Source organism: Carcharodon carcharias, chromosome 19 (genome assembly GCF_017639515.1).
Source record: "Carcharodon carcharias isolate sCarCar2 chromosome 19, sCarCar2.pri, whole genome shotgun sequence".
Classification (NCBI taxonomy): domain Eukaryota; kingdom Metazoa; phylum Chordata; class Chondrichthyes; order Lamniformes; family Lamnidae; genus Carcharodon; species Carcharodon carcharias.
Genome location: NC_054485.1, coordinates 88,486,952 through 88,510,279, shown reverse-complemented (window position 1 = coordinate 88,510,279; position 23,328 = coordinate 88,486,952). Strand labels below are relative to the sequence as shown.

The 23,328-nt window shown below is 47.3% G+C and overlaps 1 protein-coding gene across 11 annotated transcripts in view; it reads left to right on the top strand.

Annotated features, from left to right (window-relative positions):
* LOC121291513 (ral guanine nucleotide dissociation stimulator-like) overlaps positions 1-23,328 on the top strand; it is a 167,380-nt gene that overhangs the window by 131,800 nt on the left and 12,252 nt on the right. For 10 of the 11 annotated variants that reach the window (XM_041212807.1, XM_041212806.1, XM_041212810.1 and 7 more), the window contains 9 exons: positions 5,155-5,370; positions 6,434-6,537; positions 7,318-7,402; positions 10,633-10,701; positions 14,622-14,708; positions 16,475-16,507; positions 16,644-16,765; positions 20,421-20,513; positions 21,179-21,341. In XM_041212807.1, the coding sequence (XP_041068741.1) occupies positions 5,155-5,370; positions 6,434-6,537; positions 7,318-7,402; positions 10,633-10,701; positions 14,622-14,708; positions 16,475-16,507; positions 16,644-16,765; positions 20,421-20,513; positions 21,179-21,341 (972 nt within the window). The remainder of the gene's footprint in view (positions 1-5,154; positions 5,371-6,433; positions 6,538-7,317; positions 7,403-10,632; positions 10,702-14,621; positions 14,709-16,474; positions 16,508-16,643; positions 16,766-20,420; positions 20,514-21,178; positions 21,342-23,328) is intronic. The other variant, XM_041212811.1, reaches the window with a different exon arrangement.

Here is a 23,328-nt window from a genome sequence, read left to right as displayed (position 1 = left end):
ACAAGCGAATCAGCCAGGCGGACTTTACATTTTTCATCAAACCTCACCCAAGGACGGGATGAAATATCCTGTTATGAAATAAGATAAAAATAAATATCTGTGGACAGCATTTTTATGGGGTATATTTTCAGGTGCTTAATTGTGATCCATGGACGTTCTTTTTTGCAATTTTTTGAACCTTTATTTAATCATTTGAAGGTCTGCAGCTCCCTGAGGCAATTGCCTGCCTTCAGGGAGTGCTCTCTCAGCGCTCACCTCTCAGCACTACAGGAACGTCATCGCCTGCCCTCTTCCCGCCCCCACCCCGGCAGCGCTGAACTCTTCTGCGTGCCTTTCATGCTGGCTTGCTGTTAATTGGCCAGCCAGCCTGAAATCGTGGTCGGGGGCCAATTGCAGCCAGGTGTCCGTTTCCAGAAAGAGGCCATTCAGCCCATCATGGCTACGCTGGCCATTAAAAAAGAGGAAAAGGAAACTAACCACTCATTTTTAATCCCACTTTCTAGCACCTGGTCCGTAGCCTTGCAGGTTTCAGGTGCAGATCCAGGTACCTTTTAAATGAGTTGACTGTTTCAGCCTCAACCATCAAATTAGGCAGTGAATTCCAGATGCCCACCACCCTCTGGGTGGAAACGTTTTTCCTCATGTCCCTCTAATCCTTCTACCAATCATCTTAAATCTATTCCCCCTTGGTAATTGACCCCTCAGCTAGAGGAAACAGGTCTTTCTTGTCTAACTTACTGTGGCCCCTCATAACTTTGCACACCTCAGTTAGGTCACCTCTCAGCCTCCTCTGTTCTGAGGAAAGCAAACCTCGCCTATCCAATCTCTTCCCTTGGCTGCAATTTTCCAGCCCTGGCAACAGTTTGGAGTAGCTTTGACTGCGAACTAAGTCAATAAGCTCTCTCCAGTAAAGAAAGCAGCCCTGTCTTAGTTTTAATTTCACCAACCCAGTTAACAGGAGGGATGGTGCTGACGAGAGGTTTTCACACTGCCACGATGTTACTCTCCATTGATGCCAAAACTGGCCTTCCATCCATTCCCAGGGGATTCCAGCCCAGCCAATTAGATTAAAGTTAGCCCAGTTCAGAGTCCTTCCTTCTGTCAAGTCTCAGGTTGAGACATGAACTGCAGGAATTTCTTTCGACCCCTCAGACTGTTGTGTGAACACTCTGAGTGAGTGTAACAAAGCGTGCTCTCTTCAATTATTACCATAACTTTACATACAGTAGGGCAGATTGTGCCTTCAATGCCTGGGCTGGGTAATCTGGTGGAGTGAGTTGCAAAGTATCACAAAGTATTTACAGAGCATTCAGCCCAATAGGTCGATTCTGGTGTTTTATGTTTCACATGAACCCCCTCCCACACTTCTTTATCTAAACACATCAACATATCCTTCTATTTCTTTCTCCCTCATGTGTTTATCTATCTTCTACTTAAATGCATCTATTCCATTCACCTCAATTACTCTTTTATAGTGAGTTCCACACTCTCACACACTGGGTAAAGAAGGTTCTCCTGAGCTCTCTATTGGTTTTACTATTGTCTATCTTATATTTGGAGTCATTTGGTAATACAGAATTTGAGTATTGCTGAAAATGAGATATGCTGTTGAATCTTTTTGTCTTGCACTTATCAAGGACAATTCAAAAAAATGCCATATTGTAAAGAGAACAACAATTTATACTTCATGAGAAGAGAGTGCAGCTTCGTTGGCAAGTGGACTCTGATTAGTAGAGGCGTTGCCATGGAGAATGCAGCATGGAACAGTTAACTGCCCAGCTTTGTTCAAATTCAAACTGAGGAGGTCGACTCTGATTGGTCAAGGCATTACCCTGGGGAATGAACCAGGGAGTGACCACTTCCACCAATCAGAGTCCACTTGCCAACCAGTCAACACTTTCTTCTCATGCAGTATAAACTGTTGTTCCCCTGTTACAGTTGGTAATTTTTTGTGAGCTATCCTGATGAGTGCAGGGCAAAAAGACTATCTTCTATTTATAGCCCCAGGTTTTGGGCTGCCCCACAAGTGGTAACATCTCTACATCTATCCTACAAAATCCTTTCATAATTTTAAAGGTCTCTATCAGTTCATCCCTCAGCCTTCTCTCTTCTAGAGAAAAAAAAAAGCCCCCCCATTTTAGTCTTTACTGATGGATATAATCGCCCACCCTGTCAATGAAATGGGAATGGGGTGGAAGGTGTGATGGTGGGTTTGATTAAATAGACCCCCTTCTCTAGTAGATGATAGGGAAATCCACCTGGATGTTGCAGGAACTAACTGCTGTAGAATGTGAAGTGGAGCACAATATAAAATAAAGCTTTTAAACATCCATTCTGAATTACGTGTATGTTTGCACAGGTGTCAGCAGCTTCCTATACCTTGTTCAAACTTTATTTACAGTTCAAACAGAATCGACCAACCTTTAAAGCAAACACAAGTCGAGAAAGATGAAATGTCTGCATTCACCACAGTCTAAAACCTTGATTTTAGCCTGAGCCAGCTGATGGGAGCAGGAATGGGGCAAGTGGTAGGGGGACATGGTCAGATGCCAATTTTACACCCGTAGTGTTACTTGCCAGGTTAGGTTAAAATCAGAACTTGAAGTTCTGAAAACTGATCACAGTTTTGTAATACTAGATATTGTTTATGCAGACTGTGCTGTTGGAGTTTGCTTGCAGATGGAGAGATGGTGGCATAGTGGTAATGTCACTGAGCTTATAATCCAGAGGCTCTCAGGACATGGGTTCAAATCCCACCATGGCAGCTGGTGGAATTTAAATTCATTTAATAAATCAGGAATGTAAAGCTGGTCATCAGTGATCGTCAACTATGATTGATTGTTGTAAAATCCATCGGGTTCACTAATGTTCTTTAGCAGAAGGAAATCTGCTGTCCTTACTCCAGATCCACAGTGAAATGGTTGATTCTGAAATGGCCCAGCAAGACACTCAGTTCAAGGGCAATTAGGGATGGGCAACAGATGCTGGCCTTGCCAGTGATGCCCACATCCCATGAAAGAATAAAAAAAAATGACTTTACAGTTTGTTAAACAGTGTTGGATTTGGCTTATCTAGATTGTAATATTGGAAATTATTTATTTTGATTGTAATTTTTGATGTAGATTGTAATATTGATTATCGTCTATGCAAACTATAGAATTCAGTAATATCTAGATTGTGATGTTAACACGTGGCAGCTGATTTGCACATGGCAAGATCCCACAAGTAGCTAAGTGGTAGTGACCAGGTAATCTGCTTTAGTTGCTGGTTGATGGCAGGGACACCAAGGAAAACTTCCTTTCCCTTCTTTGAATCTTTTACATGTATCTGAGAGGGCAGACGGGGCCTCGGTCTAACGTCTCATCTGCAAGACGGCACCTGCAGCAGTGAAGCACTGCCTCAGTACTGCACAGGAAATGTAAGCCTAGCTCAAGTTTCCCAACTGAGTGATTCAGAAGCAAGAGAGCTACCATATTCCCGCAGCCATGAATGCTAATTCCAACATATAAAGGAAAGCAACAGTTCCAATTACTAGGAGGCCTGAAGTCTACCTCATTGCTTCCATGCTATTGAGGCCTTCATAGTGTAAATAACAGCAGAAACTGCAGAACTTAGAGAAACTGGGATTGCTCAGCTCAGAGCAGAGAAGCTTAAGGGGAGATTTAATAGAGGTGTTCAAAATAATGAAAGATTTGGACAGAGTAAATAAGAAAAGTCTTGTTTTCAGTTGCAGGAATAAAAGCAAAATACTGCGGATGCTGGAAATCTGAAATAAAAACAGAATGCTGGAAAAACTCAGCAGGTTTGGCAGCATCTATGGAGAGTGAAACAGAGTTAATGTTTTGAGTCCATATGACTCTTCTTCAGAGCTAAAGAGAAGTAGAAATGCGATGGATTTTATACTGTTTAAGAGGAGGTGAAGCAGATGGGGCAAAATAGAAGGCCAGGGATAGGTGGGAGCTAAGGAGAGTTTGGCAAAGATGTCACAGACAAAAAGACAAAGGGAGTGTTAATGTAGAGTTAAAGACTAAACAAAGTGCTGATAGTGGCATAAAGGTAAGAAAGCAGAACATATTAATTGCAGAACAAGAGTCAGACCCTGTGAAAGAACAACATCAAAACAAATGATAGATAGCCATGTTGGGAAAAAAGGCGAATTAATTAATTAATTTTAAAATTGGATTTAAAAAGGGCTAAAGATGGAGGAGAGAGTTCATGGTCTGAAGTTGTTGAACTCAATGTTAAGTCCAGAAGGCTGTAAAGTGCCTAATCGGAAGATGAGGTGCTGTTCCTCCAGTTTGCGTCAGGCTTCACTTGAACATTGTAGCAAGCCAAGGACAGATATGTGGGCATGAGAGCAGGGTGGTGTGTTGAAATGGTAAGCGACAGGAAGGTCTGGGTCATGCTTGGGAGCAGCGAATGCAGTAGACCAAATTGAAGAAGGTGCAAATGAAGTGCTGCTTCACCTGAAAGAAGTGTTTGGGGCCTTGGACTGTGAGGAGGGAGGGGGCAAAGGGGCAGGTGCTGCACCTTCTGCGATTGCATGGGAAGGTGCCATGGGAAGGGGATGAGGAGTGGGCCAGGGAGCCCTGGAGGCAACGGTCCCTTCCCTGCAGGAAGGTTGGTAGCCTGGAATACAGATTTAAGAATATAGGCAAAAGAACCAGAGAGGGGATGAGGGGTTTTTCTTTACACAGTGGGTTGTTGTGATCAGGAATGAACTATCTGAAAGGAGGCAGATACAATAGTAAGTTCTAAAAAAGAAATGGATACGTTTTTAATGGGGAAAATATTTGTCGGACTATTTAGGAAATAAACGGGTGTGGGACTAATTGGACATCTCTTTGAAAGAGCTGACACAGGTATGATGGGCAGAATGGCCCCTGCCTGCTTTATGGTAAGCTCAGTTTGGTAAATTTTCTGAGTACTGACCGTGGAGGGGTATCTGTCACCTGCAATTTTGTGTCCCACTTGACTCTTGAAGCTACTAAGCCAGGCAAACCAGTGCTAGTTTTGCTCAATCTCCAGCTAAACAGTAAAGAAAGGAGGGCTTGCGTTTATATAGCGCCTTTCAGGACCTCAACATCCCAAAACGCTTTGCAGCCAGCAAGGCACTTTTGAAGAGTAATAAAGATGCTATCATCTCGTTTCCAGGAGCTTTTCATGAAGGTGGTCCCGTATCACTGCCTGGGGTCCATCTGGTCGCAGCGGGACAAGAAGGGGAAGGAGGACCTCGCCCCCACCATCTGGGCCACTGTCCGACAGTTCAACAAACTCACCAACTGTGTCATCAGCTCCTGTCTGAACAACACGAAGCTGAGGCCACTGCAACGGGCACGCATCCTGGAGAAGTGGATCCGGGTGGCAGAGGTAGGTAGCGGAGATGCTGGTAAACAGGGGACGTGACGGTGCAGTGGTAACGTAACTGAACTGGTAACCCAGAGGCCCAGGCTAACGCCCTGGGGACACAGGTTCAAATCCCAACACAACAGCTGGTGGAATTTAAATTCAATGAATAAATCTGGAATGTGAAGCTGGTCTCAGTAATGGTCACCATGACAGCTATCATCGATTGTAGTAAAAACCCATCTGGTTCACTAGTACTCTTTAGGAAGGAAATCTGCCGTCCTTACCTGGTCTGGCCTACATGTGACTCCAGACCCACAGCAATGTGGTTGACTTTTAACTGCCCTCTGAAATTGTCTAGCAAGCCACTCAGTTCAAGAGCAATTAGGGATGGGCAACAAGTGCTGGCCTTGCCAGCGACACCCACATCCCATGGAAGAATAAAAAAATTCAAGATGAGACCCAATTTTAACCATGAGATTGCCAATTCCACACACCCCCCCACCGCCCACCACACTCCCCCAGCAATCTGTGACTCAGTTCCTCCACTTAGGTCTCAATTGGGAAGTGGGGCGCCTCATGACCAATCGATCCGCTTGAGACATGTTTCCAAGTCGAGGTGGCTGCCTTGCAGGGCCCTTTAAATACTGAAGCAGCACATGATTGCCTGCTCAACAATGGATGAACTTCCGATCACGCACATTTTCCCTCTCTCCAAGGGCTCCCTGAAATACAAAAAACATCCAGACCCCAGAAATATCCCCAGAGTCAGCAGTTGCATTTCCAGATGGGATGGCACCGGACCGGAAAGTCCGTGTCCTTGCATCTTTCCCTTACCACTGTTGCTCCGCTTAGTTTGCGGCTGCACCGCACTCGTCAGGAGGTCAGGAATTGAAAACTTGCAAAACTTAACCACATTTATGTTCTCCCCAGCCAAATGAAGTTTGGAAGGTGAATTCTGCTCCACAAGCCATTGAAACAGCAAAGGTCAAACTCGCTGAATGTTGTCCATTCTGAATTTTATAAGCAGCAAATCATCTGAAGCTGCCTCCCAATACTCCCATTCTCTCTTTGCTTTTGTTTCTAGGAGTGCAGGGCTTTGAAGAACTTTTCCTCACTCTATGCCATCATTTCTGCCCTGCAGTCGAACTCCGTCCACAGACTGAAAAAAACATGGGAGGAGATTCCCAGGTATTGTGTGGAGCGCGAATCAGTGACTCAACAATTGGATCTCCGTTCCCAGAATCCCAGGGATAACGTGTTGACCGGTGGTGGTGGTGGGGGGTGTGTGCGGGAGAGCGGGTGCAAAATACCAGTGTCTCAATATTGGAGCAATGCTCCGGGTTCCCACGGATGGTGTGGAATCGGGATCAGAATCTCAGTTTTGGAGCTGTAGTCCCAGGGATAGTGTGCAGGGGAAGTTATCAGTGTCTCAGTATTGAAGCAATGCTTCCAGATTCCCAGGGAATTGCGATCAGTAACTCAGTATCCCAGGAATCGTGTGGCATCGGGATCCGTATCTCAGTATTGGAGCAGTGATCCCAAATTCTCAGTCGTGTGAACTCAGGATCAGTAACTTAGTATCTCTGCAGCGTTCCCAGATTTCCAGGTATAACGTGGAGTCAAGATCAGTATCTCAATATTGGTGTTGGGTTCCCATATATCGTGCAAAAGCAGGATCAGTGTCTCAGTACTGAAGCAACGCTCCCGGATATGGGTGTGTAGAGCGGAGTCAATTTCTCAGTATTGGAGCAGCGTTCCCAGATCTCCAGGCGTGGCATGGAGTGGGGCCGGTTCTCCAGTATCTGACTGACACTGTGCAGCTAAGATTTCCCAGGAGATGTCTCTCAACCAGGCAGTGTCACAATAAATTAGACCAGTTTGCTCTTCTCTGACAGCCTTGTAACACGATCTGAATAATCACTCCCAAGGGTCACAGAGTTAATATTTTTTTAATGCCTTTGCTTCCAGGGAAGTCTATCGGAGTTACAACGAGTTGTCGGAGATCTTTTCGGAGAAGAACAATTATTCCCAGAGCCGGGAGCTGCTGATTAAAGTAGGAGTTCTGATTTTGGCCATTAAAAGGCAGATTTCTCCATTCAATGTTGACATGTGCATAGATGACGATTCACTTAGAAACTGTAGAAACATGTTACGTTAAATATAACCAGAGGTAATACACTAATAATTATGCGACCATTCTGATTTCCAATTACTAGGGGTCATTGTGGTCTCATTAGTAATGTCCATGCTAAACAATTTTCACAAAAGACACAGGGCCTGGAATACTGAGGTGCAAAAGTTGGGTGTTTATCCGTTTCCTAGGGGAAGCTCTGCTTTTCCCTTGATCCAACTTATGCTCAGACACCGTGAGGCCCTCGTCAAATTTCTTGGCTACTGCCAGCAGAAGCTCATTACTGCCCTATCTCACTCTGCACTTTGGTCCGCATAGGGTAGATTTTCCTACCCTTCCACACCTTGGACACAGGTAGTAATCACTTGTAATGTTCACTATTGTGAATAAACGCCCAAGAATATCTCCTCACCTCTGGCTCCTTGTTATGATGAGCAGTGTTCGTGTCACACAGCTGTGAAATCTTGGTTCCTGCACAAGATAAGGGCAGGTAACTCAGCCTCTTCCCTGTGCAGTGTGTAACCTTCAGAGCAAGGTGATGGTCTGGCTTCACACTCACTGGGCACATTACTGGTGCCTGCACCTCGATGGTGCTTGTCATTGCTGCCAGAATGTTGTGGGCAGGCGTCACAGAGTTCCGTCATTCTATGTGCTCTCAGCACCTTTGAGGTGGGACTGGCTCCCCATCTCTTCAGCATCTGTGACCGGTGACACTGTGCTCCTGAAGGGGACAGGTGAATTTAAAGTTTCAGGGCTGCGTCTCCATGATATGAACCTGATCACAGAGCATGAGCAAGCTGCCCTCAGCCAGACAGGAGTCAGACATTCACAGAGCCAATGTGAAGATCTGTAGAGCTTCCTCACTGCATGTCATCATCATCCTCCTGGAAGTTAGTGGCTATTAGAGCCTCTGCTGCATCTCCATGACATGAGCACTGAGGGTTTGTGTGCTATCAACCACATAGGAGTCAAACCTTCGCTGATGCAAGGTGAGGATGTCAGGCCTGTCCTCACTGCATCTCGTCATCATCCTCCACGAATCTTGAAGCTATGAGGGCCTCTCGAGTGTGCCTGCCTCGACTGTCCAGTGCAATGGCCTCACCGCTGGCATCCTTGACTTTGAGGACCTCATCGTCGCCTTTCCTTTCAACATCCACCTCATCAGAGGAGATATGCAGCTCCTCCATCTCCTCAGCCAGGTCCTCCCCCTATTGCAGTGCCAGGTTGTGTAGCACGCAGCAAGATACGATGATGCGTGATACCCTCAGTGGACTTTATTGCAGTGCTCCATTGGGCTTGTCGCCACACCGGAACCTCATTTTCAAAATGCTTATCGTTTGCAGCACCAAAGTCCAGGTCGCGGCATGAGCCTCATTATACCGTCACTCTGCTGCAGTCTGAGGCTGCCACACAGGCATCATCAGCCACATCCTCTGTGGGTAGCTCTTGTCCCTGAGGAGCCAACCCTGCAGCCTCTGTGGACCCTGGAAGATGTCAGGGATCTGAGACTTCCTAAGGATGTAGGAGTTGTGGACGCCTCCTGGGAATCGTGCGCAGACCCGTAGGATGCGTTTGTGGTGGTCGCACAACAGCTGAACATGCAGCGAGTGGAAGCCCTTGTGGTTGGCGTTGACTGCTTGTTGCCATGGAGATTTGAGTGCTACATGAGTGCAGTGGATGGCATTCTGCACCTGTGGGAAACCAGAGGTCTGCGCAAAGCCCAGCACTCGTGTTTCCTGGCTTTCCTGATCCTGGGTGTAATGCACAAAGTCCTATGCCTTTGCTGGAGGCTTGCGAGATCCTGCACAGGTCACCTGTGGAGCCCTGGAAACAGCCACTGGCGTAGAAATTGAGTGACGTGGTCACTTTAACAGCCACTGACAGTGGGTGCCCTCCATGTCCCCGTGGCGCCAAATCCTGCAGCAGGTAGCATATGTCACCAACCAGTTCCCTAGAAATGTGCAGTCTTTAGTGACATTGGTTCTCGGTTGTCTGTAGGAATGACAGGCGCCATCTATAGACGCTGGGTCTAGCGAGGTACCTATGAGTGTGGATCTTCAGCTGCATGCGCAGCAGGCCCTGCTGCCCCTTTATCCTGAGGGAGGTGCTCCTCCCTTTGCCGAGCCAGGCTCCTCTGCCACTCTTTTCTTCTTCTCTGCTCCCTGTAAGCCATGAGGCATACCGCTAAATCACCAGGCTCCACGATCCTGATGTTCTCCTCCTGCAGGATCAAAGAGAGAGACATGTGGGTTAGCATAGGTGTACTAGGAACCTCTCTTGGTTAAGCCTGAAAGCCCCTTCACCCCTCCCACCCCTGCCCCCCACCCGATCTGACCTGCATTGGAGCCCTTGCCCTCGCACCACACTGAAAGCCAGCTGGGAAAAAGCTATTTACCTGTGCCCCCTGCGAATGTGTGGTGCCTCTTCCTTGATGTCCTACAGGCAATGCTCGTGAGCGCTGCGCGAGAATGTTTGCACTCACCTGCCAGTTCAGGTCACCGGGTGCACGCCTTCTAAGACAGTCATAAATCACGCCATTCTGAAGTCACGCCAACGTGGGCGGTAAATTTGACGTTGGGGGATGATTCCGGCGAGCAGGGCTTATAATTAGATGCAAATGCATTGAAATGACGTTCCTGACGTGCGGCGGTGGGAAACACGGCCCACCATTGAAGGGTGGAGCAGGCATTAGCAAACTGGTTTCACGACAGCGTAAGGCTGATTTTTGGCCTCCGGGCCATGTCGTCCCAGCCACTGTGACGTCCGACACCAATGGGGCTGAAAAATTCTGGCTCTCGTGGCATTGCAAGACTTCTGCCCTTTTTGAATGGCGTTGAGAATTGCTGCTATTCCTGTGAAAGGGAATGCACACGTGAAATGAGAGTAACAACGATACCGGAATGCACTCCTGATACCATTTCCCTGAATGGTTACCCTTCCGCCCTGAACTACCAGCTCTGGCATTTCTCCAAGGGCGTGGCCCCGATACCCTTGGAGGACAGTTGACACCTCTCAGAATCCCAGTCAAGGGGACTTTGCCATTGAAGAGAGTGATGTTTCCCCTGGAAAGAGGTCCCAGGGCTCTTGTACTTGAACCGCTATTCCGTGGATTCAAAAAGAGAAACCGAATCCTTATCTTTTTGAATTCGCAGGAAGGAACTTCAAAGTTTGCCACGTTGGACAAGAAGCATCTGAAAAAGCCAAAAGACCACAAAGTTCCAGTAAGTATTTGTTTAATCTTGTTGGTATGTTTGAAGGGGAAATAAAGATACTGTATTGCAGCCATGATAAGAATGGCCCTGAATCTTCAGTCTCTTTTACAATTGTTATCTGTGAAATTTGTGGCTGAAAGGTCTCGATAGGAGAGAGAGAAACATAGAAAAAGGGAGCAGGAGTACCCTCGAGCCTGCTCTGCCGTGTAATATGATCATGGCTGATCCTTTCTCTCAACGCCGTACTCCCGCGTTCTCCCCATACCCCTTGATGCTTTTAGACTCCAGAAATCTATCTATTTCCTTCTTAAATATATTCAGTGACTTGGCCTCTGCAGCCTTCTGTGGTAGAGGATCCCACAGGTCCACCACCCTCTGAGTGAAGCAGTTTCTCCTCATCTCAGTCCTAAATGGCCAACCCCGTATCCTGAGACTGTGACTTCATATTCTCGACCTCTGCAGTCGGAGGAAGCATCATCCCTGCATCCAGTCTGTCCAGCCTTGTCAGAACTTTATACGTTTCAATGAGATCCCCCCTCATTCTCCCAAACTCCAGTGAATACAGGCCTAGTCGACTCAATGTCTCCTCATACGACAATCCTGCCATCCCAGGATCAGTCTGGTGAACGTTTGCTGCACTCTCTCTATGACAAGTACATCCTTTCTTGGGGAAGGAGACCAAAACTGCACATAATACTCCAGGTGGGGTCTCACCAAGGCCCTGTACAGCTGCAGTAAGATATCCTTGCTCCTCTACTCAAGTCCTCTCACAATGAAGGCCAACATACCATTTGCCACCTTAACTGCTTGCTGCACTTGTATGCTTGATTGGTGCACAAGGACACCCGGGTCCCTTTATACATCAACATTTCCCAATATATCCCACCATTTAAATAATGCTCTGCCATTTTGTTTTTCCTACCAAAGTGGATAACTTAACACTTAACCACGTTATACTGCATCTGCCATGCATTTGCCCACTTGGTCAGCCTGTCTAAATTGCCTTGAAGCCTCTTAACACCCTCATCATCGTTCACATTCCCACCAAGTTTTGTGTCGTTAGCGAATTTGGAAATGTTACATTTGGTTACCGCATCCAAATCATTGATATATATTGTGAATAGCTGGGGTCCAAGCACTGACCCTTGCAGTATCGGATTATTCACTGCCTGCCACTCTGAAAAAGATCCATTTATTCCTACTCCATGTTTCCTGTCTGCTAACCAGTTCTCAATTCATGCCAATATATTACCCCCAATCCCATGTGCTTTAATTTTGCACATTAACCTCTTATGTGGGACTTTATCAAAAGCTTTCTGAAAATCCAAATATGCCATGTCCACTGGCTCTCCCTTATCTGTTCTGCTAGTTACAACCTCAAAGAACCCCAGTAGGTTTGTCAAACATGATTCCCCTTCCATAAATCCATGTTAATATTTTCTAAGTGTCCTGTTATCACATCCTTTATAATAGACTCTAACATTTTCCCTACTGATGTTAGGTTAACTGGTCTGTAATTAGCTGTTTTCTCCCTCCCTCCTTTTTTAAATAGTGGGGTTGCATTTGCAACCTTCCAATCTGCCAGGACCGTTCCAGAATCTACAGAATTTTGAAAGGTGACAAACAACGCATTCATTATTTCCATAGCCACCTCCTTTAGTACCCTGGGATGGAGATTATTATTGTTTTAATAATACAAATTTCCTTCAATTATTCCTTCTCACTAGACCCTTGGTTCCCTGGTATTTCTGGAAATTTATTTGTGTCTTCCTCCATGAAGACAGAACTAAAGTAGTTGTTTAGTTGTTCTGCCGTTTCCTTGTTTTCCATTATAAATTCTCCGGCTTCAAACTGTAAGGGACCTACATTTGTCTTCACTAATCTTTTTCTTTTTACATACTTATAGAAGCTTTTACAGTCTGCTTTTATGTTTGTTGCAAGTTTACTCTCACACTCTATTTTTTCCTTCTTAATCAATCTCTTGGTCCTCCTTTGCTGAATTCTAAACTGCTCCGAATCCTCAGGCTTGCTACTTTTTCTAGCAACTATATATGACATCTCTTCGGATCTAATATTATCCTTAATTTATTTATTAGCCATGGCTAGGCCTCTTTTCCTGTTGTGCTTTTGTGTCAGAAAGGAATGTATAACTGTAGCAATGCATACATTTGTTCCTTAAATATTAGCCATTGTCTATTTAACCTTTAATAAAGTTCCCCAATCTATCTTAGCCAACTCATGCCTCATACCTTTGTAGTTTCCTTTGTTAAGATTTAGAACCCTAGTTTCAGATCAGACTACTTCGCTTCGCGTCCTAATGAAGAATTCCATGATGTTATGGTCACTCTTCTCTAAAGGATCCTGCACAACAAGGTTATTATTTAAACCCTTCTCATTGCACAGTACCAAATCTAGGATAGCCTGTTCCCTAGTTGGTTCCTCAACATGCTGGTCTAAAAAGCCATCTTGTACACACTCCAGGAATTCGTTTGCCACAGTATTATTGCTAATTTGGTTTGCCCAGTCTATATGTAGATTACTGTAGCACCCTTGTTGTATGCATCTCTGATTTCCTGTTTAATGATATCCTCCATCATATCACTACTGCTTGGAGGCCTAGAGACAACTCCCAGTAATGTTTTCCACACTTTGTTGCTTCTCAGCTCCACCTTGTCTGATTCTACATCTGGTGGAGAGAGTCCAGAACAAGCAGACAGAACCTTAAAATTAGAGCTAAGCTGTGGAGGGATGATGTCAGGAAGCATCCGCACTAAAGGCTGGAGGAACCCTGGAACACCCTTTTCATACCCCCTATCCAAAAAAAAAAGCTGCTGAGGCTTGGGGTCCTCAATTTCCAAACTGAGGTTAACAGGTTTTGCTTGGCAAGGTTATTAAGGGATACAGAATCAAGGTGTGTAAATGGAGCAGCCTTGATCTAACAGAATGATGAAAGAGACTCATTGAGGCTTGTGGAGAGTACAATAAACTCCTGTCGTTCGCAACCTCCTTATGCAATTCATTTACCTGTGCAAAGGTTTGTACACCTGATCATTCAATGCAGCCCCAAGTCTTCACCCATCCATGATTGAAGAATTAAGACTTTTTATCTGAAGACGTAATGGTCCCAAAACAAATAAAATCCAGAATTTAGAGGCCATATAGAACAAGGTTTCTATGTTGTATTTCTCCCATAGAAGGTGAGCACTGCACATGGGCCATCTCTAACTGCACGAGGTTTGCTGTGATTTACAGGATACAGTAACTCCCAACCAGTATTTTGCAGTACAGGTACATGATAATACATGTATAATGAATATACATAAAATAATATTCATAACTATATAATTGTCTTGAATTTACTCAAAAATATAGTTTTATTGCCTCTCTTTTAAAATGTCAAATTTTTGGATAGCTGGAATCTATCTAATGCATTCCCATTATAAAGTATGTTCACTCTTTGTGATTTCGCCCTTTGTGAGTTTTTGTGGGAAAGTGAATCTTGCGAATGGTGGGACTTCACTGTATTCTTTCACACTCCAAATAAGAAGAGGAGACCTGACACAACAGTTGTCTACTTAGTAACATGCTCATGTTGTATAACAAATAGTTTGTATTTAGCCCTAGTTTGTTTAGCTCCACAGTGTGCAGTACATAGCATGGAGAGTATTCCCTTGAGGCTTACCTTTCCCTTTCGAACCTCTCAGCTTAGCACTGGCTCATTGTTCTTTCACTATCATTGTGGAAGGGGAATGATTTTCCCTCCTTCTCCTGTCTAACTCCAGCCGCCTTCCCTGTGAACCTTTTCCCCAGCGATGTGGCCAAAAGTGGACGCTGTAGCCCACATGCCGCTATATCTGTGAGGAGGGCATTGACGGGACCGAAATATGGAAAGCACTAAGCATTATTTAACTATGTTTCTATCGCAACAGAATGTAGTTCAGGGCACAGTGCCGTACCTTGGGACCTTCCTAACAGACTTGGTTATGTTGGACACTGCAGTGAAGGATTATGTGGAGGTGAGTGTGCATTCGACCGATTGCTTTCAGAACTTTACCATTTTGCGATGTTGTCTGTGAATAATTTGAGACATGATGTACAGGGAGTGAAGCCATGCCTGGGTGGAAACATGTGATGTTGTGCCTTCCACCACCAGAACAGTTCCTTGCTTCATGTCTGGATCTGTTGTCACCCAATTCATAAGAGATTGACTGCTATGATTAGTCAAAAACTTGTTTATTGTTGCATCTGTGATGGCCAGGATGGTGGAAGACGAACTAGATAAACCTGAATTTTTGTCCATCTAGAAATTCCTATGTTCCCATTGTCATTCTGGTAAATTTTAGGTAATGTGCCAGGCAATGACCATCTCCAACAAGAGAGATTCCAACCATCTCTCCCTGACATTCACCATCACTGAATCCCCGACTAGCAATATCCTGGGAGGTTACCATTGACCAGAAAATTGAACTGGACTAGCCATATAAATATTGTGGCTACAAGAGCAGGTCAGAGACTAGGAATTCTGTGGTGAGTAACTCACCTCCTGACTCCCCAAACTCTGTTCACCATCTACAAGGGACAAGTCAGGAGTGTGATGGAATACTCTCCACTTGCCTGGATGAGTGCAGCTCCAACAAACACTCAAGAAGCTCAACAGCATCTAGGACAAAGCAGCCCGCTTGATTGGCACCCCATCCACCAGCTTCAACATCCACTTCCTTCACTGCCAATGCACAGTGACAGCAGTGTGTACCATCTACAAGATGCACTGCAGCAACTCACCAACGCTCCTTCCAAAACCACGACCTCTACCACTTAGAAGCACAAGGGCAGCAAATACATGGGATCACCACCACCTAGAAGCTCCCCTCTAAGCCACTCACCATCCTGACTTGGAAATATATTGCCGTTCCTTCACTGTCGCTGGGGCGATGTGAGCAGATGGAATAGTAACTTTCAAAAGAGAATTAGATAAGTACTTGGTTACAAGACTATGGGGAAAGATCAGAGTTGGGGGGAGGTGCTGACTAATTGGATAGCTTTTCCATGCTGCTTCATTCTCTGACCCTCTCCCCAATACCTCCCAATAGGAGCCATGTAGACTGCTGCAGGATCAAGAAAAAAAAACAAATCAAATAAGATATATCAAATAAAAATTCAGGGCGGGAATAATTCTGGGAAATGCCTCTCCACTTCCCCAGAGACGATTAAATAGTTCCAAATCACTGCTCTCCCGAAGGATAGGATCGAGATCAGATGTGATACATTCACGATCACATAGACAATTTACCAATCACTGTCGAGGCACCACAACCCCCCCCCCCGCCGCGACTCTCCCTCTCCACCCCCCCTCTCTCCACCGCCCCCCCCAACACCCCCACCCCACCTCTCTCCCACCTCCCCATCCCCTCCTCCCTCCTGCCTGCAGCGCTGTCCCTCTCAGAGAATGTGTTTCACGTTGGGTGGCTATTGAATGGTCGGGTGAGTGCTGTCAGCTGTCGGTCTCGGGCGGGAGCGGAGTTTGCATCTGCTCCCAGGCCCGCCGATCGCGTGCGTGTGTTGAAGGAAAAGTTCAGGACTGTGTTGTTTGTAAAGACATCACTTACCTCCCATGTGGAGCGGCCTCTGCCTCTGTCAAGAATGGGTCCAGCTCCTTCTTGAAGGCATAAACTCCAGGGAGGGAAAGGGAGTCTTTCCGATGTCTTTCAAAGAGATGGAAAGGAGAGGGCAGTCCAGTTCGCAACCTTGTCAGAACATAACTTTCTGTCTCTCTCTCTTCCAGAATGGGTTAATTAACTTCGAGAAGCGGAGAAAGGTAATGGTTTCCACGGCAACTTTGATTTCCTTGAGACATTTCGTCCTGTTCTTTTTCTGTTCATCTCTTGCTGCGTTACTTTTTCTTTTACAATCATTAATTTTGTCGGGGGGGGGGGGTTCATGGGGCTTGACAGGAATTTGAAATCATCGCCCAGATTAAACTCCTCCAGAAAGCCTGCAAGAATTACAGCTTTGAGAAGGATCCGGACTTCCGGAACTGGTTCTACAGCCTGGAGACACTCAGTGAGACTGACAGGTGAGACAGCCGTGTACCTTCGCGGGCTGGGCATTGGCAGCAATTTTGTCTAATGTGGAGAAATTTAAGCCTAACTCGCCCTTGGGGAAACAGAGGGGGCTGGGGGTGGGGGTGGGGGTGGGGCAATCTCAACTTTGCAGACCGACTTTTAACTGCTCAGATCGCGCCAATGCTGAGTTCACACTCTGCCCTGATTTTAGCAACAGTAGGGGAGCCATTTGGCTCCTCGAGCCGGTTACCACAGCTCAGTGATATCGCGGCCGACCTGTGAGATCTGGGAGATGGACTAGTAATCCAAAGGCCCAGGTTTATGCCCATGGGGGGACACGGGTTCTACCAGTATTCCATCTCCTCAGCTAAGTTAAAATTGCCCCTCCCTCGGGCCTGAAACTCGTATGACAGCAATATGGTGCAGTTCCGAATTAAACGGCAGCCCCCCTTCTTTCCTACACCCCCCCACGCTTTTACATGCCGCCTGGCTGCCCATTTCGCACACTGTGCGGGGACTGGAGCAATTTCAAAATGGCGAGTGGCGGAACTTGCGAACCAGCTCGATAAGCGGCCAGCCCGTTAGAATCAAACGGCGGTTTCCAAGAGGGCAGACGTAGCAGAGTGCCACTGTGTACACTGGAATGCTAACACAGCTAGCTAGCTACGGGGGAAAGGTGAAGGCTGAGCTCATCAGATGCCACTCGAGCTGGTGCAGCTCACCTCGCTGCTGTGGAAGGAATTGGAATGTTGTTTGGAGGACAGCAGATGTAGAGGGTGGATGAGAAGTCTAGGAGCTGGATTTTTTCCTCTGGTGGTTGAGGAATAGAGGTGGGCTCTGTTTCCAGTTGCTAACGCCCCCCTTTCTCCCTTCCTTGGGGGGAAATGGTCTTCAATTGGGATCTTCAACGTCCTGGAGACAGGTTTCCTTTCCAATCAAAGGCGTTGGGAGGGCCCTCGAGCCTGGGCGGCCAACCAAAGGCCTTCCAGCTTGAGGAGAGCAGCAGACGAGAACGAAAGGTAAGTGAGAGCAAGCTGCTTCAACATGGAGGTGCCCTCTCTCCAACTTTTTAAAAATCTTTAATTGAAAGTAGATTCGGCAGCAAGGCCACCAGTGCTTTTTGGGGGAGCAGGGGGTAGCTGCTCTACAGGCAAGTAGGGAGGCCTCTAGGCCTGACTGACTTCGGTCTGTCCGCAAGAATGACCCAGACCTCCCTGTCGCTTACCATTTTAACACTCCACCCTGCCCTCTTGCCCACATATCTGTCCTTGGCCTGCTGCAATGTTCCAGTGAAGCCCAACGCAAACTGGAGGAACAGCACCTCGTCTTCTGACTAGGCACTTTACAGCCTTCCGGACTGAATATTGAGTTCAACAACTTCAGATCTTGAACTCCCTCCTCCATCCCCACCCCCTTTCTGTTTCTTCCCCCTTCCTTTTGTTTTTTCCAATAATTTATATAGATTTTTCTTTTCCCACCTATTTCCATTATTTTTAAATCTATACCTTTTATGCCCTTTTAGTCTTATTTCACCCCACCCCCCACTAGAGCTATCTGTACCTTGCGTGTCCTGCTATCCATTCTTAATTAGCACTTTCTTTTCGATAATGTCACCACCTTCAACACCTCTTTGTTCTTTTGTCTGTGACATCTTTTGATTATCTGCTCCTATCACTGCTTGCTTGTCCCTACAACCACCCCCCCCCCCCCAACCTTAAACCAGCTTATATTTCACCTCTCTCCTATTTTTACTTAGTTCTGTTGAAGGGTCATGAGGACTCGAAATGTCAACTTTGTTCTTCTCCGCCGATGCTGCCAGACCTGCTGAGTTTTTCCCGGTATTTCTGTTTTTGTTTTGGATTCTACCCCATCCACTTCCAGCCACCTAAATTGGCCCGAGCCATTGTGGGAACCCAGAGGATGATTGGGTAATTCCAATTTGCATCCTTTACTTGGCCTCAATGATGCTCTAATGAGCCTGGTTGCCCTGCCAACCAAGGGAGAAGCTGCGCTGCCAGAGGTGCCATGGGATGTTAAACCCGAGATCCAGTCCGCTCTGAGATGGACATAAAAGATCCTTTGGCACTTATCTTGGAGGAGAACAGGGAAGTCCAGCCAATATTTATCCCTCAACTAAGATCGCAAGGAAAACGTATTACCCTGTCATTATCACATTGCTGTTTGTGAGATCTTGCTGCGTGCAGGTTGGCTGCCATGCTTCCTACGTTACAACAGTGAGTGCACTGTACAAGTTGGCTCTAAGGTACTTTGGGACATGCTGAGGTCACAAAGGGTGCTATATAACTGCAAGTTCTGCAAGCTTGACTGCCTTTCGGGAGAGGGGAGCGTTTGCACAGAACTTCCTCCCGGAAAGGTAAATGGGTGGGGTGAGCTTACTGATAGCACAGGTTCCGTGGGGTTGGTGGACTGAATGGCCCTTTGCTGATCAGTTCTGGTGTTATTTTCCTCTTGAGCTGAGGGAATATGCCAACCTTCCTCATGCTTCTCACATGATTCAAAAGTGTAGCAATGCAGATTTTTCTCTGCACAGAATGCTGGCACCTGTTTAAAGGTGAATTTGAGGAAACCTGTCACTAAACAAACCTTCGGCTCCTTGTTTACGGCTGATGTTTGTCTTTCAGCTTGTTTGGTTCCTCTAACAATGGAAAATTCCAGAACCAATCAATACTTCTCTGCCTATTGGTGCCTGATAAAAGCCAATGGCAACAAAGATTCAGACCCACACCCAAAGAACAGCTCGCCTGATTTGTCGATTAGATCCTGAAAATCAGTTGAGAAGCTGCAGTTTGTCAAGTGTTCAGCAAACGTGGCCCACTGAGGAGTGATGGTTAACTCTCTCCTTCACCATAACCGTGATGTGCAGCACATCCAAATTTACCCAACTCACTCCAGCCCTTTGAGGCTTCGAGGCCTGAATTTTCCCAGTACTTTGGAGATGGACTGGGGTGCGGGAGGGCTGGCAGTATGGTGAGGGAAGGCGTTGGGAGGGGAGCCTGACGTCTTCCTGCCCGGGTGCCATATCACCAGCAGCGAGAAACTTGGCAATGTGCCCATTGAGCCACGTAAGTGACCATTAAGGGTCACTTCCTGCCTCCGTGAGCACTCTTCCCATGTCAGGAGAGCCTGCTGCTGCATGATGAGACCACCAGATAAACCCTGGTGGCATCCCAACGGGTTCCGGGGGTGTCCATGGAGGGCCACCACCAACCCCCCCAGCCCCCCTCAAATCACCTGTGGCCACGGTGCAGCCGATGCCCCATGATTCCCCCCACCTCCCCACCCACCCGATCACTGGGGCCTGCCTGCCTGCTTGGCCCTGGATTCTGCTAACCTAACCCATCTCTCTTCGAGAGCACCCGGGCGTTCTCTGCCTGGTGTTTACAACCTCCGAGATGTTCACCCCTTGCAGTGACGCTGCTGAGGCTGCAGAAAGCCGGCAGCTGTTGGGGGCAGATCAATGTCCTTAATTGGACAATGCCTCCGATGGCAGCCTCTTAACTGGTCGATGCCAACTGGGTCCCACCACCCGCCAGAGTGGAGTTGGATCTTGACTTCAGCCCTGGAGGCGGGACTTCAAGCCAAGCAGAAAAATTCAGCCCACAGTTGCTCTTGATTTATTTATTTGAAAATTTGTGTCCTTTGCAGTTACAAGTTGTCGTGCGAGGTCGAGCCGCCCGCGGAAGTGACCAGTGCTCCCTCAAAGCCTCGGCCGACATTAATCATCACGCACTGCAATGAGTAAGTTTCATACATTTTTGGCTTCGTAGATTCATCAAATGCCGCAGTTGAAATTCTAGCCCAGGATTTTCAATCTATTAATGAAGGCCATTTGAAATATTTTTCAAAATGCTTAGTGACTTGGAAGGAATGGGGTTTTATAGGAGACGTGTTAAGTTGTCTAACGCACTTGAGCGTAGTGGTGGACTTCAAGAGTAGTGAAGTGGGTGGATGATATTTGTCATAGAGAAGCGTGAGTAATGCATTTCAGCAAGAAGAGTGGAGAGAGGCAGTATAAACTAAATGACACAATTTATGCTGCATGAGAAGAGGGTACTGATTGGCTGGCACGTGGAAGCTGATTGGTAGAAGCGTTGCCCTGGAGAATATACCAGGTAACAGTTAACTGCCAAGCTATTGTTTAAATTCAAACCAAGCAGTTCAACTCTTGATTGGCCAAGGAATAGGGAATGAACCCGGAATGGCTGTTTCCCAAGTTTTTTGTTCGGTTGAAAATGCATAGAAATTGTCTCATGCAGTACAAATTGTTTTTATCTTTATTCTTGCAAATCTGTCCTGAAGAATCCAAGACGAAAAGCTTTAACAGCATGTCTCTTTTTATCAGCAATAAGATGGTTGCGAAGGTAAATGCTGACTTTCTAATGTGGGGCTTCTTACCGTTTCAGCCCCCCCTCTGGCCAGAACAGCCCCACAGTGTTTACTGGCGGCTTAGCACCATGGGATGTACCCGGCTCACCGACGCCAGACCCGGACTGCACCTCCGAATTTGCTGGGCTCAAGGAGCACTCGTTCAAACCGATTAACGCGTTGCTATGCAAGGTTGCCCGGGTAACGGTTGCTATGCCTTACCTCTCCAGAATGCATTGTAAAAAAGGAAGAACATGCATTTTATTGGCATGATCTCAGGGTGTCCCAAAGTGCATTACGCAGTGCTTCCCAACTTATTCCCGGTGTGACTCTATTCGAGTGCCTCAGACTTCATGTGACCTGGGATGAAAATTCAGCAGGAGAGCTGTTGAACAGTTGGGAGAGGGGAGGGTGGAGGCTATAGTTGTTGAGAATGGTGGGGGTGCGGGGGTAGGAGTTGAGCATGCGCCATCTCCCCCTCCTTCACCCCCCCATCACTCTTCCTTCAACCCCCCCTCTGCCTCTCGCTTTCACCGTCATCACCCTCCTTCACCCGCACCTCCATCCCTCCTTCACCACCCCATCTCCGTCCCTCCTTTACCCCATCTCCGTCCCTCCTTTACCCCATCTCCGTCCCTCCTTTACCCCATCTCCGTCCCTCCTTTACCCCATCTCCGTCCCTCCTTTACCCCATCTCCGTCCCTCCTTTACCCCATCTCCGTCCCTCCTTTACCCCATCTCCGTCCCTCCTTTACCCCATCTCCCACCCTCCTTTATCCAATCTCCCTCCTTTACCCCATCTCCCTCCTTTACCCCATCTCCCTCCTTCCTTCACCTCTTTCCCCCCCCCCCAATCTCCCTCTCTACTCCACCCCCCATCTTCCTCTCTCCATCATTGCCTTGGAGCTCGTGACCCTGTGACCCACAGTTTGGGAAGCCCTGGCATTACAGTTTCCAGTAGGTCTTGAAATGTGGTCAGTGTTGTGACATAGTGCGGAACCCAGTTTGCACACAGCAAAGCTCTGCAAACAGTAAAATGACAATGGCCGACGATAATCACTGCCCTGTTCCTTTTTGAAACCATGCCATGGGTTTTGTACGTCCACCTGAGGGAGGCAGATGTGTTGCTGGGGTCCCCCCCACCTCCTGGCTGAAGTCGGGGGGATCCTGCCAGCCGCCTCGAAGCGACGTGACACTGGGAGCAGTGTTAATTGCTTTAAGGCGAGATTCCCACCCCTCGCTCTGAAGGAAGTCCTGCCTCAGGGAGCTGCCAGCCAATTGGATAGTCAGCAGCCCTGCCATCCCAGCGACGCCAGGTGGGAGTGATGGCTGCTGCTGGCCCTGCAGCCAGTCCCGGCTCAGAGGATCCCGGACTCGGGGAAATCCGAGGCATTGTCGGGACCAGGCTGGCAGGCTGGGGTGAGGGTGGGTGGCGGTGCAGGTTTGTGAGAATGTGGGGGTGGTAGGGTAAAAGGAGAGGGGAAGGGCAGAGGTGATGCTGCCTCTAATGGGCCTAAGGGATCTGCAAAGGGAATTCTGTCCCCCCCACTACCCCAACAACAGTTGCCTGACACCAGACTGCGCAACTGAAGCTGCCCAACTTGGTGCATGATGTGGGCCTCCCACATCCTGGGTAGAGTACCGTGGGTGCAGGTTGAAGGCCTTAAGTGACCATTCCCGATATCTTCCCCACTCCCCGTAAAATTTCAGACATTGAGAGTGGGCAGGGTGCTGGTGGGAAAGTCACACGCTGGGTTTACGAGCTTCTCTCCGCCCCCCAAACTTCAAGCCTGCTGGTTTCCACCCCGCAACCCTTGGTTTAAGATGCACATCTGGTAGAAAGCACCTCAGACAGTGCAGCACACCATCAGCGCTGGAATTTGATGTTCATGTCTCCAGAGTGGGCCTCAAACCCACAACTTGCTAACTCAGGGGCAAGAGTGCTGCCTCCTGAGTCACAGCTGAATGCACTGGCAGGAGGGGGTTGGTCATGACAATGGGTTGAATCTTGTGGTGAGTTTGGCCAAGACAGGTGTTGCTAACACTTCATTTTATGGTCCTGAGAGTTCTGGGTTCTGCCAGTGATGCAGACAGGTGTTTTATTTTTTAACCCTCAAACCCCAACCCGCTGTCCTAATGTCCCATTGAGTCTGAAACAGAAACAGATACAACTGGTCTTCTGATATTT